This window comes from Gossypium arboreum, chromosome 1, assembly GCF_025698485.1.
Source record: "Gossypium arboreum isolate Shixiya-1 chromosome 1, ASM2569848v2, whole genome shotgun sequence".
NCBI lineage: Eukaryota > Viridiplantae > Streptophyta > Magnoliopsida > Malvales > Malvaceae > Gossypium > Gossypium arboreum.
This window is the reverse complement of record NC_069070.1, coordinates 103,979,060-103,996,116: the sequence shown is the minus strand read 5'-3', so window position 1 is coordinate 103,996,116 and position 17,057 is coordinate 103,979,060. Positions and strand designations below refer to the sequence as shown.

Genomic DNA, 17,057 nt, shown 5'->3' with positions numbered 1-17,057 from the left:
TCATTGTCATGCATTTGTATAATGTTGAACTTGTATATTTTTGTCTCATGCTCCATACAATGCTGGTATGATTATTATTATATCAAATTTTAAATTCCAAATCTTCGCCCAATATCGGTTGCTTTTTGCCCTTAAGTAAACCAAACAAATATATTTTGAGCCGGCTTTACAAAATAATGGCAATGTTTGATGTTTGGAAAATCGGGAAATTGTGCCCTAACGTGCTGGGTTTCGATTTTTCATTTGTCCAAATAATCAAATGTCCCTTTAAAATTTCGTCTGTGTTTTCTAAACTTCGAAACAAGGCAATATTCTATGTTTGGAAATATGAGAAATTGTCCCCTAACGTGTTGGGTTTCGGTTTTCCGTTGGACCAAATAATTGAGTATCCTTTTGTAATTTTTCAACACATAAGCTTTTGGAAATTAAGACTCGGTCATGGTTTCGAGGGCTTAAAAGGTCATGTCCTAACGTGCTGGATGTGATATTTTATTCCTTCGTAACAAGGGAATTCTTAATGTCCAATTCGAGTTATTCAAATGTTTTAAAAGAAATCGTATTTCAAAACCATTTCAAGTTTTCGACATTAAGACATTAATTAATCAATTAGGTACCAATTTTGGGCGTTACGATGGTGCTAACCCTTCTTCGTGCATAACTGGCTCCCGAACCCTTTTTTTCAAATTTCGTAGACCCAAAATCATTATTTTAATAAGTCAAAATATTTTATTAATCGATCCCAAGGTGATTCGATCACACCTCGAACAAAGATCAGTGGCGACTCTATTTTTTCATTTTAAAATCAATCCTCGTTTTTTAGAAAAAATTAAAAATGGTTTCGACAACAGTTTTTCGTAAGCTTACGCTAAGAAACACGTTTTAAGGACAATTAATTAACTAAATAAATATTTTGACAATGGATAAAAGCAAATAAGAGTTCAAAAACTGAAATGGTTTTATCATATAAATTTCGTTAACAAATCCCATTCTTTGCAACACCTCCAGATTCGGCCATAACGTCTAGGCGGGATTTGAGGTGTTACAGCGATCATATAGTGAAGGCGGGTGCTCCAGAAGAGACCCAAGATATAACTAATAAGTAAAACTCCATAAGAGATTTAGGTACCTGAAACTGAAGATTAAAATAGTGAAAATAAAATATCTCGATAAGTTATGTCAATTTGAAAAAATGTCGAACCAATAATAAAAGTGGTCGACAATGATTTTGTATGCAATATTATTGTTGAAATAATTAAATAAAAGGAGGATCTTAAGTAAATCTATTGAGAAATATAGATATGAAATAAATTGATCAAAATAGAAAAGACAGAACTCAAGTACAATTAAATTTATAGAGTTTTTGGACCAGTAGTCCAAATATCTAACGGTAAGGGTGCAAATGAAGTAATTTTACAAAACATAATAAAATATGAAGGTTTTGCTAAATATGAAGGTTTTGCTAAGTCCTAGCATTAATTATGAAAAGATATAATATTCTTTTGTAGTGGATGCAATAACCTTCAGATATATTATTAAACTAATAGTTCATAAAAGAGTTAACTTGCATCTAATGGTTGTTGTTATAACCTTTTATGAATCACTATATAGTAAAGTTTATATTAAAATCCTTAAAGGATTTAGAATGCCAGAAGCGTATTGAAATTATCGAGAAATTGTTCATTTATATAAATTGAAATAATTGAACATCGTGGTAAATTTGATTGAATCAATAGTAATTGAAAATGATTATAAAATATCCAAAATACCTATTTTTATTTTTATAGAGGAATAATAATTAAAGTTTGCTATGATTATTGTTGAAATTCCTGAAGAAATCAAAATATATTTCCCCCAAAATTTCCCCCCACTCATGACTTTCAAAAAATTGGTAATATAAATGCTTAGCAAATACATTCAAATAATCATTTGAACGACTAGTATTCAAGATTGAATACGTAGAATATGAGAAAGTATGTGATGTTTTCATTAGGAGGAGTAAATACGCTTTGTACTCTTTTTCCCTTAATCGAGGTTTTGACCCATTGAGTTTTCCTAGTAAGGTTTTTAATGAGGCATCATATTATGCGTATTATAGATATGTGTACTCTTTTTCCTTCGCTAGGATTTTTTTTTCCCACAAGGTTTTTATCTTAGTAAGGTTTTAACGACACACATTATCTACCAATGGACATCCAAGGGGGAGTATTATGAATATCTTATTAAGTGGATGTCCATTAAGATCAAGATAAGTTTTGATATACTTTAAATTTTAATAGTCATTAGAAGTAGATCTCTACTTCATTTATATTTCTTATGCCTATAAATAGAGACTTTAAACAAAGTTTAATAAATATTCGATTGATCAATAAAATATGCTCTCTTTACTCTTCTATTCTCTTTGTTATTTATTCTCTGTCTATTTCTTTTATAACAATAAATATTTATTAGAAAGAATTTCATTTTTTTTCTTATTTTGCTCATTAACAATGCATCGAATTGTGGTGCATTGATGATTAATAAAATTTAGAAATGTAATTTTATTTATTAATTAGTGAGGGTTATCATTAATAAAATTTACAAATATAATTTTATTTATTAAAGATTATTTTCATTTAATAAAATACGATTAATTTTTTATATAAAATTTAAACATTTTGTTGAAATAATGTTATTTATTAAAGATTATTTTTATTTAATAAAATATTATTAATATTTTTATAAAAAAATTAAACATTTTATTAAAATTTAAAATTTTATAGTTGAAAAATTGTTAGAAAGAGTAAAAATATAAGATAACTTATACATAAGTGACTCTAAAATAGTGTCATTCCTATTTTGGTCACTCTAATTTTTGTGTCAATTTAGTTATTCTAATTAAGATAATTACTTAAATTAATCTCTATAATTAATCCAAAACACTTTTTTAGTTTATTTGCAACATAAGACTAAAGTTTTTAAGTTTTCTCTTTTCCTTCTTAATTAAAGTGACTAAATTGACAAAAAAATTATAGTGAAATAGAAATGACATTTTTTAAAGTGACCTGTAGTGTAATTTATCCAAAAATAAAACATTAAAAACCAGTTTAGAAAGAAGTTTGACTATTATAAAGATTGATTGTTATAGAGAAGATTGACCCTATAAAAATTTAAAGAGGAGACTGACCCGATAAAAATTAACTAAATCTACAATTTTCACAAAATGCAGGGATTAATAGCATAATCTAAACCTTTTCAAATTATTATTATTTATTTGATTGCATCCGGTATTGTGAAAAGCCACCAGACGCTTTCTAGTTATTTGTTCTATTAGTACATGACAGAGACAGCCGTACACTTGTTCAATTTACACAGATATCTTAAAAAGAACCTAAAAAAAGACAGAAAAAGACGCCCCTTTTTCTTCAAATCTTACAGTGAAATTAGCATTAAAAAATGGTTTCCATTGTATGCATTCAGCACAACTTCATGGGAGAACCATCTAAAAGATGGTGATCCACTGATATCTATCAGGTTAAATGATGTTGCAGCTCCCTTCACGGCTGAAGAAGCAAGATCAATGAATGATTAGTCACTCCAGGGAACATATACAACTGCATTTTGTTAATGCGTGCAAGATATGGCACGTACCTTTTTGTGCGTTCATAAGGGGCCAAAATTTGCTCAAACTTTAGCCACTCCGGACACGTTTCTTCGAGATGTACATTTTTTGGTCCAGAAATATAACCATGAAAGATGAATTGCAGGCTCCTTTCCCTGCTTTGCCAAAATCAAAGAAGCCACAAGTTTGTGATGCTGTGGAACCAAAGTGACAGTAAATGATGTTTGAGTTTTTAATAACCTACCTCCCTTCATACTCTGATAACCAAGCTAAATACGCCGCTCCAAAATACATGGACACAAATGGATTTGTGAGATCTTCCATGTAATCAACTCGATAAGCCCTATAGCCCATCTCTCTTCACAGAAAAATTAGGAGTTTTAGAAATATTTGGTCATTGTTATAGGACTAAAAGGGACAAGTGTAGAACATTTATACTGTGTGAATGATCAGGAAAAAAAAAGGAAACAAGCTAATTTCATGTTAAGAAGCTAATAATTGTGTCAAAATCACATTTTTAGATAGTAAATGTATTGTCATGGTCTGGTATAAACCTCATAATGCCTGCAGGTTGCATGAAATAACTGTCATATGAACCCAAGGAGGTAGAATGGAGGAATACTAGAATTTAAGTTCTTTTGCTTACATTTGTTTATAGCAAAGATATTCTGTTTTCTCATATTTTCACTTACTTGTAAAGCCAGAAAGCTTTAGAGTAGTCAATTCCCATTAGACCAGTTGATGCTTCATTCCCATCTATAAAGCGCATGCTAACAACATCGGCCAGAGCACAAAGTACTGTCTGTACAAAATATAAGTGTTGGGATTAAAGTTAGACAAAAAAAAATTGAAGATAGATATTTTGCAACATAAAAGCTCAGTTGCTTCATATGTATTTAAGAAAACTTGATTCAATGAACATCAATCTCAAATTAGTTATCAGCAACTGCAGGAAACCAGCTCCACCATTATAACTGATCTGGACTCTAGCCATACAGTGGAAAATATAAGTTCTAATTGTAGAGATTAATCAAAACGTATTACTTGTAGTGATTTTAGGACTGATTTTTAAGTTTCATTTAGTACTAATTTTAGGAAGAGTAAGTTTCTTGATAGTTTCCTAATTTATACTGGCTGTAGTAAGGATATAAATACCTAGACCTGTACCATTGTTTTAACCCAAGTCATTCAATAAAAACAATTTGTTTTCTCACATGATATCATACCAAGCCTTCATTGCTGATTCTTTTCATCACTTATTTTCCTATTTTTCAGTCTTCATTTTTTTTTTTTTTTGAGTGGTTTGTACATTTTCATCCTTTGTTTTTCAAATCATTAGGCTTATATCTTGCAGATTACAATTCTAGCCTTCAGTGCCATTTATTTTAAGAGAAACATTACTACAACTCAAACTCAAATATAACTCTGAAAAAAATAGAATTTAATAGAGTATTGAGATACTTAGAGGCCTATTAGGGGTGTTAGATAAGCTCAAAGCCAATGGTACATATTCTTTAGCGTTCTCAAGTATACTCTTCCTTGTGAGCTCAATGTCTGAAATTCATATCAGACTCAATTTAGTACTCATTCTAAATGTCCAACCAAGAGAAAATTTTCAGCTGCAGTTAGTTTAGTCACCACAGTGACAGGCAGCGGAGACATCCAAACGAATCCACTGCTGGTTCTAGAAAATGTCACCTATGTTCCTAAGCTATCTACTAATCTAGTATCAATAACAAGCTCGCTCAGGATTAGAACACAGAGAAGAATGGACCTGCAAAGGAAAGGATAGACTCTACCATGTACCATCTTGACACAATAAGTAATTAAGAAAGTCAAACCGTCATGTCTTTCCTCTTCCAATATAAGACACACTTCCTGGGAATTGAGGTAGCACACTCAAGCTCTTTTATCTCACAACAAAAATACATAATTGATCTTTTGAAGGAAACTAGAACCAGCATGCAAACCTACATATACCCTAATAGATTCCCATGGTAAGCCTTGGGAAGGTAACGATGATGCTGCTCTAGGCAGAGAGATGTACCAAAACATTGGTGGGAAAACTCATTCATCTTTCACACAGAATGGCAGATATCACATATGCTATGAGTGTGGTAAGACAGTTTATGCATAGACCTAAAAAGTACATCAGAAAGTTGTTGCTTGATCTACATGCCCTATGTTTTCAATATAGGATAAAGCACATTAAAGTATATAAACAATTCATAAAGGAGAAACCAGATAGAGGCTTGATTTGCACACCCTACATTTCAACCAAGTGTCTACTTTTGGATGTGTTGACTAAAAGACCCAATCAACAATATCACATAAGCTGGTAATGGAGAATACCTATTCATCAACTTGACGGGAGTGTGGAAAATATAAGGTGTATTTGGGAGATTAGTCAAAACATTACTTTGAGGAAAATGTTACTACAGAGATTTTAGGATTGATTTTAAGACCGATCAAGCTTCATTTTATGATTAAATTTAGGAAAAGAAAGTTTCTTGGTAGTTTCCTGATTTATACTGGCTGTAGTCGTGTATAAAATACCGTAATTTACCATTGTTCTAAGACAAGTCAGTCAATAAAAATAATCTACTTTTCCACATATATTGTACAAAAAGTAGACAGATCCAGGTCCTTTTCATTGAATCAATCCATGTAAACTTTAGTTGTACTTGATCTCGTTTCTCTTACTTTTATTCATTCATATTTTCATAATAGTGCATCTGAAGACCTATATTATACTTGTCCCAACATGTTAATCATTCCTTGTTTTAGTCTATTCATACTTAAAAGATAGAATACTAGCCAATCTTCTGAATTTGTCCTTACACACACACATATAGAGAGAGAGAGATGCACACTAGATTATGTCACACCTACCATGTGGCTAAAACCAGTGGCGAATCCAGGGGGGCTGGCAGGGGCCTCGGGCCCCCTTAAAATGAAAAATTTTTCATTTAGACTCGTTTATAGTTTATAAAATTTTAAAATTAGTAATGAAAACACAACTAAAATAATGCTTATATTTACTATACTAAAAGAATTTAAAAGACAATTATACCTTTATAGTATTTGTTATTGATGTATGTGGAAAATATAATTAGTCAACTATTATGGAAACATGTCTTATTTAGACTGATTTTATGTATCAGTTACAGTGATTTTAGAATCTTAATTTTAGGAATCATTTTACCTTGATCTTAGAACTGATTTAGAGGATTTCACTTTCTAGTTCATAGTATTTGGTCGTCTATAAATACCTAAGCTACCAGTGTTTTACACAAGCTATCCAAGAAAAATATCATCTTTTCACCATCCTATTTTCCTACTCTTCTTTTCACCTTACTAAAAACAATATGGTTTTTCAATCAACTTACCAACTTAGTGTCACTTGACTCCTGGCATAAAACTTGGTCAGGAATTTTCTTGTGGCATATTACACTCACATACATATGTATATTAGCATTATTTCACTGAGTTTCATTCAATCACTTTTTAGCTCATGCTTTTGCTAAGAGAGTACACCCCAAGCCAAATCAGTGGCCTTACCTTTTGAATTGTTAGTTCAAATCTTCGAACCAATCATAAATCTAAGATATAATTTTGCTAACATGTAAAACTACAGCCTGCCCATCAAGAAAAATAGAAGACAATTAACCAGCTTCAGATTTTGTACTGTTTTCAACTAGTGTATTGGGAAGAATAATACTAGACACCCTCATGTTCCTAGTAGGTTTAATCAGGAACATCAAGAATCACAAAGAAAATCATGTTGCGATCAAGGAATCACCATGAAAGATCAGCAATATAATATATATATATATAAAGAAATGGAGGGAAATTTAAGAAATTGGTTGCTCTGTAATAAGAGAAAACTTCAAACTTTAAACCAACAGCCCCACTGGATGTGGGAATACTTAAAAAGTATCTATATTGCATTTAGAATAAACTCAAGTTTAGTACACAAGTGGCCAGCAAAGAAAAGGAAATAAAGAACCTCAGATGCTCCATGAATGATGCATTTGGTGCATTGCAGGGGCCTGGATAGGATAATCCTTATTTCTTTTCTTCTTCTTTTTTTTTTTTTTTTTTCTGAATGTCAGATAGGATAACTTTTATCCAATAACACATATGATGCTCCTTTAAAAGGAGGATACGAGTACCAATTTGGTTTCTAATACAATGTGGCCTAGGAGAAGCTATCCTCTTTATTCCTTCAAATCTGATCATCTTCATAATCCACTTCAATAAATGCACCACAAATGGTGGGTGAAAAGGAATGTTGAATGATAAGAAGATAGCAACATATGCATATGACTTGGAAGAAAAGGAGAGGAAATACTTGATGTACTTAAGATATATGGTTTAGAATTACTAATCATGTAGGTCATATATTTGGATTAAGTTTTTAGCGTATAAGTGCCAACGGCTCCGTAAACTATCAGCGATTCAGAGTTCATTTTGCTAAGCAAACCATTTTATTATAAAGGGTTTTGCTAACAAGCATGCTTAGGGCACTCTTTTAAAGTTAGTTATAACATTGTATTATATGCAATAGTTGACAAGTTTATTCATCATTTCCAATGCTTCAGAAGATATTACTATATATTAGCTAAATCGTATTACAAAATGTAATTTGTAGACACAAAGCATTTGTTATTTAAAATATTCCCAATTGCCTATAATATACCACTATTCACTTTATGTAAAAATATTTTTGGGGACACAAGAAAATGTCTGAACAGACTAATCACAAATTCTAGTCCAAAAGTGTGCGTGGACCCTGGCTTGTGCATAAAAGTGTCCAAAATTTATTTGTAAAGGAACATAATGATATTATTTGTATAACTGCCTGGTAATATTTCAGTTTCTACTTTTAAATATTCTTCTTCTAATTTTGTACTTACAGGATTTATTCCCCTTGTACTGAAGTACTTGGAAACAATAATTTCTGCAATGGCCTGCAATAGGAGTTCCATGTCAAGAATTTGAAAAACAACATTTTAGCTCAGTAATTAGAAAGATTAATTGCAAAAAGACGGGATACTCCTGGCTATATCAAAGCAACATTCTGTTACAATAGTATGGACCCGTTGAGGAATTATTATAAAACTAATTTAATGGAATTACATGGTTTCCACTCAATTTTCTTTTCCTTTTATTCTCTTTTATTTAAGTCCAAATTAAGTCTATATCATCAAGTAATTTCGTATATCATCAGCAAGACAAAACATTCCAGAAGTGTAAGGCTATTAGTAAGGGTGTGAGTGCATTCTTTTCTAGGTGAAACAGCTTGCTTAAATAACTAAAGTTCTTAAGCTACCCCAATTCTTTCTTTCTCTTCTTCCATAATTTCTCATATTTTTTTATCCAGACAAAAAATTACAAACAGCTAGCACTGCAAAAGCCTACAAGCCTTGGTTCCAATAGGTTTTACCTTTATCTCACATATACCATGCAGTCTTAGAACCTCCTTCATACTTAGCAGCCAAACATATTTCAGCACAGAAGTTTCTGTTTCTAGCAATCAAACATACTCCAAACCAAGCTTGAAATCAATTTGTATTAGACTTATAACCAATTCTTATTGTGGATTTTACTTACATTATTGACCCTTAGGATCTTGCGCCATATGCACTTTGGCAAAGAAAAAAGAATCAACTTATACAAAACTTCTAAGACAGGAAATGTAATGATATTTATTGGTATTCTTGACAACATGTCGGAAAAGGAGAAAATGAAAATATTTATTCCAAAATTGATAGGATATCAATTTTCTGTGGATTCATACCCTCAGTTCTACTCGAGAAAGATACGGTTTCTTCTCTTTATTACAGGAAAACCGCACTTTTCCCTTTATTTCCTTAGATTTAATCCATTCCTTGAAGACATCAAGGTGATTCCACATATGTTCCATGTCTTCAGAGGAAACTCTAGAGTCCCAATATAGGTCAAAACCTGCATATTCACACCATAAAGGAAAACAAGCATATCACCTAAGCTAGCAATATAGAGATGAACTACAGACATAAGTAAAATATAATATTCAAAAGGAAAGATCAATTGATGAAATTTTATGTGCTACATTTTTCAGAGTCAAAGATTAGATTAGTAGATTATCCATACGTGTTAGTTTTACTAATTTTAGAAGTGACAGGATAATTACTATTTTACTAATCGAGCTGTTTAAACTGAACTTTCATTTCAAGCTATACAGAGTACAAATCCAACAGTTAATTTGTAAAATAGAGATCCTGCTTCTTCTTTTTTATAACAAAAAAAGGTTAGATTTTTTTTCCGTTGCTTTCTTCACAGTCAGCATGATTAGATATGAACTGCATTTACAAAGCCATTGACATTAAGACTAAATCATTATCTATCTCAAACTGATGAAATAAAAATTTTATTACGAGATCAGTTAATATATAATGACTAAAGGTGGCATAAAATAACCACAAGTAAACGAGCAAAGAATTACCCTTAGATGGTGAAACTGGTGAAGTTGGAAAAGTTGGTGCTTCGATAGGCGAAGGACCATCAAACTGTTTCCTGCACAACAGTGACAAAATAAAATCATCTGTACTGCCGATAGCTAGTTATATTAACATAGCATTTCACTTTGACTGCTAGAAATATGCTTCAAAAGCTAGCATAGCTTCAACTGGGATAACATTTATGTGTTCTTCAGAAGCAAAACAAGATATACTGAGAAATGGATACAGATAACTTCAGTTGCATGAGACAACAAAAAAATGACTATGTCTAGAAATTAACATTACTGACCGATGATCAAGCACAAAGGAGGACATGAAGACCAGATTAGCACAGTGAACATGTTTTAGACCTGAGCTGAACCCCAACAGTTCAAATTCTGCTTATAAAATGATTCTCAGCCATCTTATTTTAAGTACAAATTTCAGAAACACAAAAACCAGGACTTCCCTGGATGACAAGGAAATTCTAATAAATAATAAGTTTACAAACAATATATAGAGAACAAATTTAATGCAGGAAGGTGGTGCAAACGTTTGCCGCTTTCTTTCTACAATATTAATAATGCCATATGAGCTTCATCATAGAAGATAATATTTTAGCATAACATTGTTTACAGTAACAAAACTTACAGTAACTTAAAATTTTAATTACATGCAGAATTAAAGCATTTGGAAGACATTCATAAAGAATAATTTAATTTCAATCAGATAGATAAAATGATGAGAAAAGCAAAAGGACCGCCTAAAGAAAAGACAAAAAAACTAAAATAAAAGTCTCCATTTAACAAAAGGAAAGAATATCCTCAGACAATATAATAATTAAACATTTTAAATCAAATACCTGAGCAACCTATATGCATCCCTTGGAAAATTTTCATGATTAAATGGAGAACTTATAAGAGTATAAAAACCTTGATACATAACATTCTTTCACTTGAAGATAACGCTTCCAATATGGCAGGGTTGATTTATGATTTACTTTTTTTGTACCACCACTATATGCTCTGACTACAAACTCTTCAGTTCTAATTCTGCAAATTTAACACCAATGAGAGAAAAAATACGACATTATTTAATGATTTGGTGAAAAATAAGATATACATTCAAGATGGGTCTAAAGCAGTTACTGTTAACTCACTTGCCATCAAAGTTTGATAACCATCTAAGGTAAGCTGCTCCAAAATATACATTTACAAAAGGCTTGTATAGAATATCTGGATCCTCTTCGACTGGGAATAATAAATAGTCTTCTTCCCTACCAGAATTTTCAAACTACAGCTTTATCAGGGTTAGCTTAGTTAGAATGCCCCCATAAGAGGAACAAAAATTATATTTGTACCTGACAATCCACTCTGCTACTTTAGGTGCAACTTGCATGACTCCTATTGTAATCAGATTAGTTTTCTTGTCATATCCTGTGGCAAGAGGCTGTCTGTTACTTTCTAGTTCTGCAATAGCACAAATCATCTCCTGCACGATAGTGAAAGATGTCAAACTTTAAAAGTTAAAAAGTAACTTCATTTTTTAAACAGATTACTGAGGAAGGATAATTAACTCCTAAGAATGGACATAGGTAGTGCTGGAAAAAACTGCTCGAGTTAAGAGCACTTTTTCTGCACGAAATAAAACAAGAGAATGAGATTATCTGGAACTGGTGTGGTTCAAAATTTAAAGCCTCTGAAGTATGGAAAATTCTGAGGCAAAGACACAGGAAGGTCCAATGGCATGACTAGTTTGGTGATTGCATTCTGAAACACTCATTTGTGGCATGGATGGAAGTCCTATAAAGGCTACCAATGAGAGGTCAAGTCCAATCACAGGGATAACCTATTTCCACTGAATGTCTCTTGAGCAAAATGGAACTTCAAACAAGAGACCATGTGTGTATTGAGTCACTTCTCAAGGCAAATTTAGGAGAGACTTCTTCGATATTGGGGAGTAACTTGCAATGCTGGATCATGGCAGGAAGCACTCAAGTGGGCTATTCAAATAAAAAAAGGAAAGAACTTAACTCAGCTATATTTAGACTTCTCTGGAATGCATATACATATATTATATGGCAGGAAAGGAACTGTCAACTTCATGGAGGTACAGCCAGACAGATGGAGCTATTTAAACTAAACACTGGACTGGTTCGGAAGCGAGTTTTATGCCATCCTCATTTTGTTGGAAATCTTAGTAATTGATTTCCTTGTCATCTTATCTACAGTTTTTGAGCAGGATAGTTTGTAACTAGTACAATACAGATTCGCTTGTAGCAAAATATTGCTTTCTTTTGGATAAATTAAAACTTTACATTATCCAAAAAGAAAAAAGAGCATATCCAGAGCTAGCTGATTAAAGAAGCCTTAATTAAATATGTATAATTAGTTAATTTACACGGACACTTTAAATTAAGTAAAGTACCCAGGCTGTATACATATTAAAGGAAATGGGTACATGACAGCTAGTGCTAGAAAAATATGTAATACAGGGAAATACTGATAATTCAAATCAAACTTGTTCCTTTCCCTTTACTTGATATTCATTGAGTGCATGGTTTTCTCCTGATCTCAATAAAGGATTATCATAGAAAGTAAATAGTACTCGGTGGATTTTACATGGCCAATCTTGTTTGCGCATACTCCTTCCATTAACTTCACTTCAAAAAGCGATAGCTTTTTAACAGAATCTTTTTCTGATATTACTACCTATGATTGGATTTTTAATGTTTTAAGCTTATTTTCCCAGCTTAGCATAGTGTAGCTGCTGTAGCATCAATACTTGAGAATGAAGTACATGTATAGAAGAGCTTCATGATATTTTGGATAAAAACCTACATCTTTAACGTGATATTGACCTTTAATCAAACCCCAATGGCTAAATCTCCAACTCCTTGCCTCAAAACAAATGGCCAAAGCCTAGACTTTAGAGAGAGAAAAGATTAGCTTTGATCAGACAGACAGAGGCTGGGGAGAGAGAGAGGTGGAAGGTTTCCTAAAAACAACAGAAGAGTTCAAAACTAGTGCCATTATCTTATACAATTTGAAAAGGTAACTGAAAAGTTTGTCTGTCAATTAAAAAACTAGTAGAATTATCAGGTAAACTTGCTCTTTCCACCAGGCCTAGAAAAGTGAATTAAGCTCCCTTGGACTAGTACACACTTTCAAAGATTCCTGGCCCACTGTCCGACGTCTCCATTTTTCATCTATTTAAGGTCTGGATTAAGTTACCATTTGACCAATAATGGATGCTGACTGCATCTATGTTACTTAGACTAGGGTGTGAGGGTTGGACACAGATGGATGTGTTCGATACAGATATTTTCAATTTTTTCCAAGGTTTTCCATGTATTTGGTGAATCCTTCGAGGATTATATCCATATACTCATGTAGGAAAATGTCTTAAAACATTGGTATTTCCAAGAGAAATGAGTTGGTGCAAGATAGGACTTCATAGTAGTGCGAGCAACCAAAAGATTCTTATCAGTATGTCCAATTGCCAGTCAGCTGGAATTCCCTGACATTAGTTGATAAGGTGTCTTAAAACTGCCTTGTCATGAAGAAAATCTAAAATAACAAGTGTTTTCCATTTACAATTTTAAAGTTCTGGTTTTCAAGACCGCTCAATCATAACATAGTGAAAAAAATAAGAACAGGTTGAAAATAGAATGATTTTAATCACTATGCTATACTAAATCAAATTAAATTGAACCTTAGCTATGATTCTACCAGGAATAACATTGTCTATTGCTTCAAATGTTATCAATCTTCAGAACATGTATTTTATGCAAAATTGTGCCATTTATTTTCCTTTATCCTCTTTGTATTTAAATAAAGAACGGTTAATTCAATATATAAGGCAAGAGTGGATGAGCAAATAAATTCAAACAATTATTTTAGACACCTAATATTAAACATAACCCTGTCACCAGAATTAAAATCTGGCAAGAAATACTTCATGTTCATTATATGCAAATTAGTAAGAAGAGTCTTTGTAAGAAATTATACTTCCATACCAGTTTATCTTTTCCTGAATATAGATACAGAAGGAAAAACAGTGAAACAGGTTACATGTTCAGGTTATAGGTGACATACTGGATCTAGCTTTGTATCAAATTGTCTGTGTGTAACGATTTCAGCCACAGCCTGAAAGAGCACCAAGCAGAAACTTTATGTAATAAAAAAGATTTTTAACTTTTAAACCATGCAACTTTTGGGAGACTACTTGTCAATATTAAATGTCATAAAGAACTTTGTGAATAAGCTCTTATTGTCTATCCAAAAAGGACAATCTACTTATTGAGATTGAACTTCTCAATTTTTTGCTAGAAGCTTACTATTGCCTCAGAAATTAAATGATACGTCATTCAAGTAAGCTACCCTCATCTCTGTCTGTGTCAAATAAGGCTGTCCATCAGGGTCCCTTGATAGGTGAACTCTTTGTCCTTCAGTTTCCCCGGCATCCGTCCACTCTGTTCTCACTTCAGGGTGGTTCCACATTGCTTCCATGTCCTCAGGATCGGCACATTCATCCCAATATTTGAAACTGACACTCATCCTCGCAGGACTGCTCAATTCTTTCTTATGCCATCTATCAATAAGAATAGCATTGGGTTTGATTACAGCTCCAGTATATATATATATATATATATATATATATATCAGACGTACGCAAGGAAAAGAAACTGTGAAAAATGCATTGCCTTCAAACTCTGACACTCATTGTTAAGGAACAACTTTAATGAATTACAATATCGTATATAGTTCATAAACTGAGTCCCAACCACTGGAGAACATAAACATGTGAGCAAATGAAAATGGTATGGAGCAATCTACCTTTAAAGCAGGAAAAGGCAAGCAAAGTGCAATTAGTATAATCCAACCACCGAAATCAGAAACATTTCATATGAATTTTAAACTCCAAGACTGTGCATGAAAGAAACATTCATGGAAATATTCTCAATTCCAGGAAACCCATTGAAATCAACATATTCCAATGAAACAAATAATCTAAAATGAAAACGTATTGATGTTAAAATGCAGAAACACAAAGGATAAAAGAAACCCATAAATAAAAGAACATAGAGAATAGCATTAGGAGCTTAATAACGAGAAATATAAAATGATACCATAGTTCATAGAGGGGAGAAACGAAGGAAGCTACTTCCAGAAGGGATTAGAAAAGGAAGAGGGAGAAACAAGGAAAGAAAGGTAAAAAAATGAGGAAATAGGGAAGTGGGGAGATTTAGGAAAAGAGAAAAAGGTGGAGGGTATGCCATTGTTTTCTAAAGTTTTGCTTATTTAAGGCTGACAATTGTAGAAATAGAAAGAGGGTGGCGTTGGCCAATTGCACTCGACCGCACCATACATTGACACTTGTCATCTTTCAGGCTGTCTCTGTCTCTGTCTATTCGCACGAACGGTAATAAGAACTCAATTGATAGAACAAAACCAAGTGAGAGCTCATAGTTGAGATTGAGGACCTCAATGGCAGCTTCCTAAACCGGCTGGCATCCGCGAGCTTGGATCAGGTTTTCTTTGGGTTTAGATTTTATCGGGCTCAAACTTCCGGTTTTTGAGGCTCCGATTTTCTCGAACTTAAACTCTTTTGAATTTTTAAATTCAAAATATTACATCGGTTTAAAAATATTGTAAAGTATAATTATATCAATAAATTTAATATTTCGATTATGAAAATATTAATAGTACAAAGATATATAAAATGATGTAAAACTATTTTAGTTTTGCATTGAGATAAATAGATTCCTCTCCATATATATATATATAGATATAGATATTATGTAATAGTATATTATCTATAATAGTTAGTGATTATAAATCTAACTTGACCAACCAAATTTAGCCAATTCAAGCTAACTTGTTGTAAATTTAGTTTTGATTTTGGACAAATTAAAATAGTTAAATATATGTATGTATTAATAGTTTTAAAATATATTATTGCATTATATAATATTAAATCATATATTGTAATAGTAATAAATAATATATTAATTATCATTATATATTATTATTTATTATTATGTTGATTGAAATATACTCTAAGTCATTATACTCTTTGTACATTTGAAAGTTAATGTTACTATTTATGATGTTATATCATATCATATAATATATAATACATCAATAGTTGATATATATGCATTAATGATTAAATATTATAATATTATGCAATACAAAATCTTTTATGATAATTTATAATATAATAATAGTTATATATATATATGCATTAAAGTTTTAGTAAAGTATAAGAACAGTCACCCAACTATTTTGGTCATTCTATTTTTCTCACCCAGTTGTTATTTTATTCGTTTTAGTCACTTAATTTTTCAAAATTAAATATTTTAGTCACTTTTGTAGTTAACTTAGTAACAAAAGTCTAACATGGGTTTTTTCTTGATCTAATAACAAATTTAGCCCTCTAACGTTTACATAATCTATCAATTATTTTATTTTAAATCTTAAAAATTCAACAACTTTAGTTTCAATTCTAAAAATTATAAAATGTATTTAAATCTTTATATTTACTTTTTTTTACTTTTATAATTCATATTTACTTTTTTTTATCAAGTAAGCTCATTTTCTCATAAACCAAAACTTAAAATTAAAGTTATTTTTATTCAGCCTCTTTTAATGTAATCTCCTTTTTTTTTTTTTTGCTACATTGTGTTATACTAAGCTTTATTTGATAATATGTTTTGATACAATAAATTAAAATATTTTGAATAAAATTAAAGTTGAACAAAATTGGTAAAATTGTATTTTCAAATAATCTCTTAGAGATATAATTTTGAACTTACCATTTTGAACTCTTAGAAAGCTTTTTGAATCAACTTTTAATCAAATTAAAATGGTTTCAATCGAGTTAAACATTTTCAATCAAGTTAAAAAAAAAAGTCAGTATTCGTTCCAGGCCAAAAACTTTTTGGCCAGTATCGATAGATTCTAAAATAT

At 31.4% G+C, this 17,057-nt stretch overlaps 1 protein-coding gene across 2 annotated transcripts; it reads right to left on the bottom strand.

Annotated features, from left to right (window-relative positions):
- Nucleotides 1-3,208: 3,208 nt before the first annotated feature.
- LOC108483577 (uncharacterized) lies at nt 3,209-15,697 on the bottom strand. 2 transcript variants are annotated; one of them, XM_017787048.2, is made up of 13 exons: nt 15,215-15,696; nt 14,466-14,676; nt 14,181-14,231; nt 11,444-11,574; nt 11,243-11,359; nt 11,016-11,135; nt 10,089-10,159; nt 9,402-9,568; nt 8,518-8,571; nt 4,291-4,400; nt 3,843-3,956; nt 3,628-3,753; nt 3,209-3,539 (listed from the first exon to the last, which is right to left on the bottom strand). In XM_017787048.2, the coding sequence occupies exons 2-13, from the start codon at nt 14,640-14,642 to the stop codon at nt 3,512-3,514; spliced, it is 1,266 nt and encodes a 421-aa protein (XP_017642537.1). In that variant the 5' UTR covers nt 14,643-14,676; nt 15,215-15,696; the 3' UTR covers nt 3,209-3,511. The 2 variants fall into 2 exon arrangements, with proteins under 2 accessions (XP_017642537.1, XP_017642538.1); XM_017787049.2 differs by lacking the exon at nt 14,181-14,231 and having other exon boundaries at nt 15,215-15,697.
- Between the last annotated feature and the right edge of the window lie 1,360 nt (nt 15,698-17,057).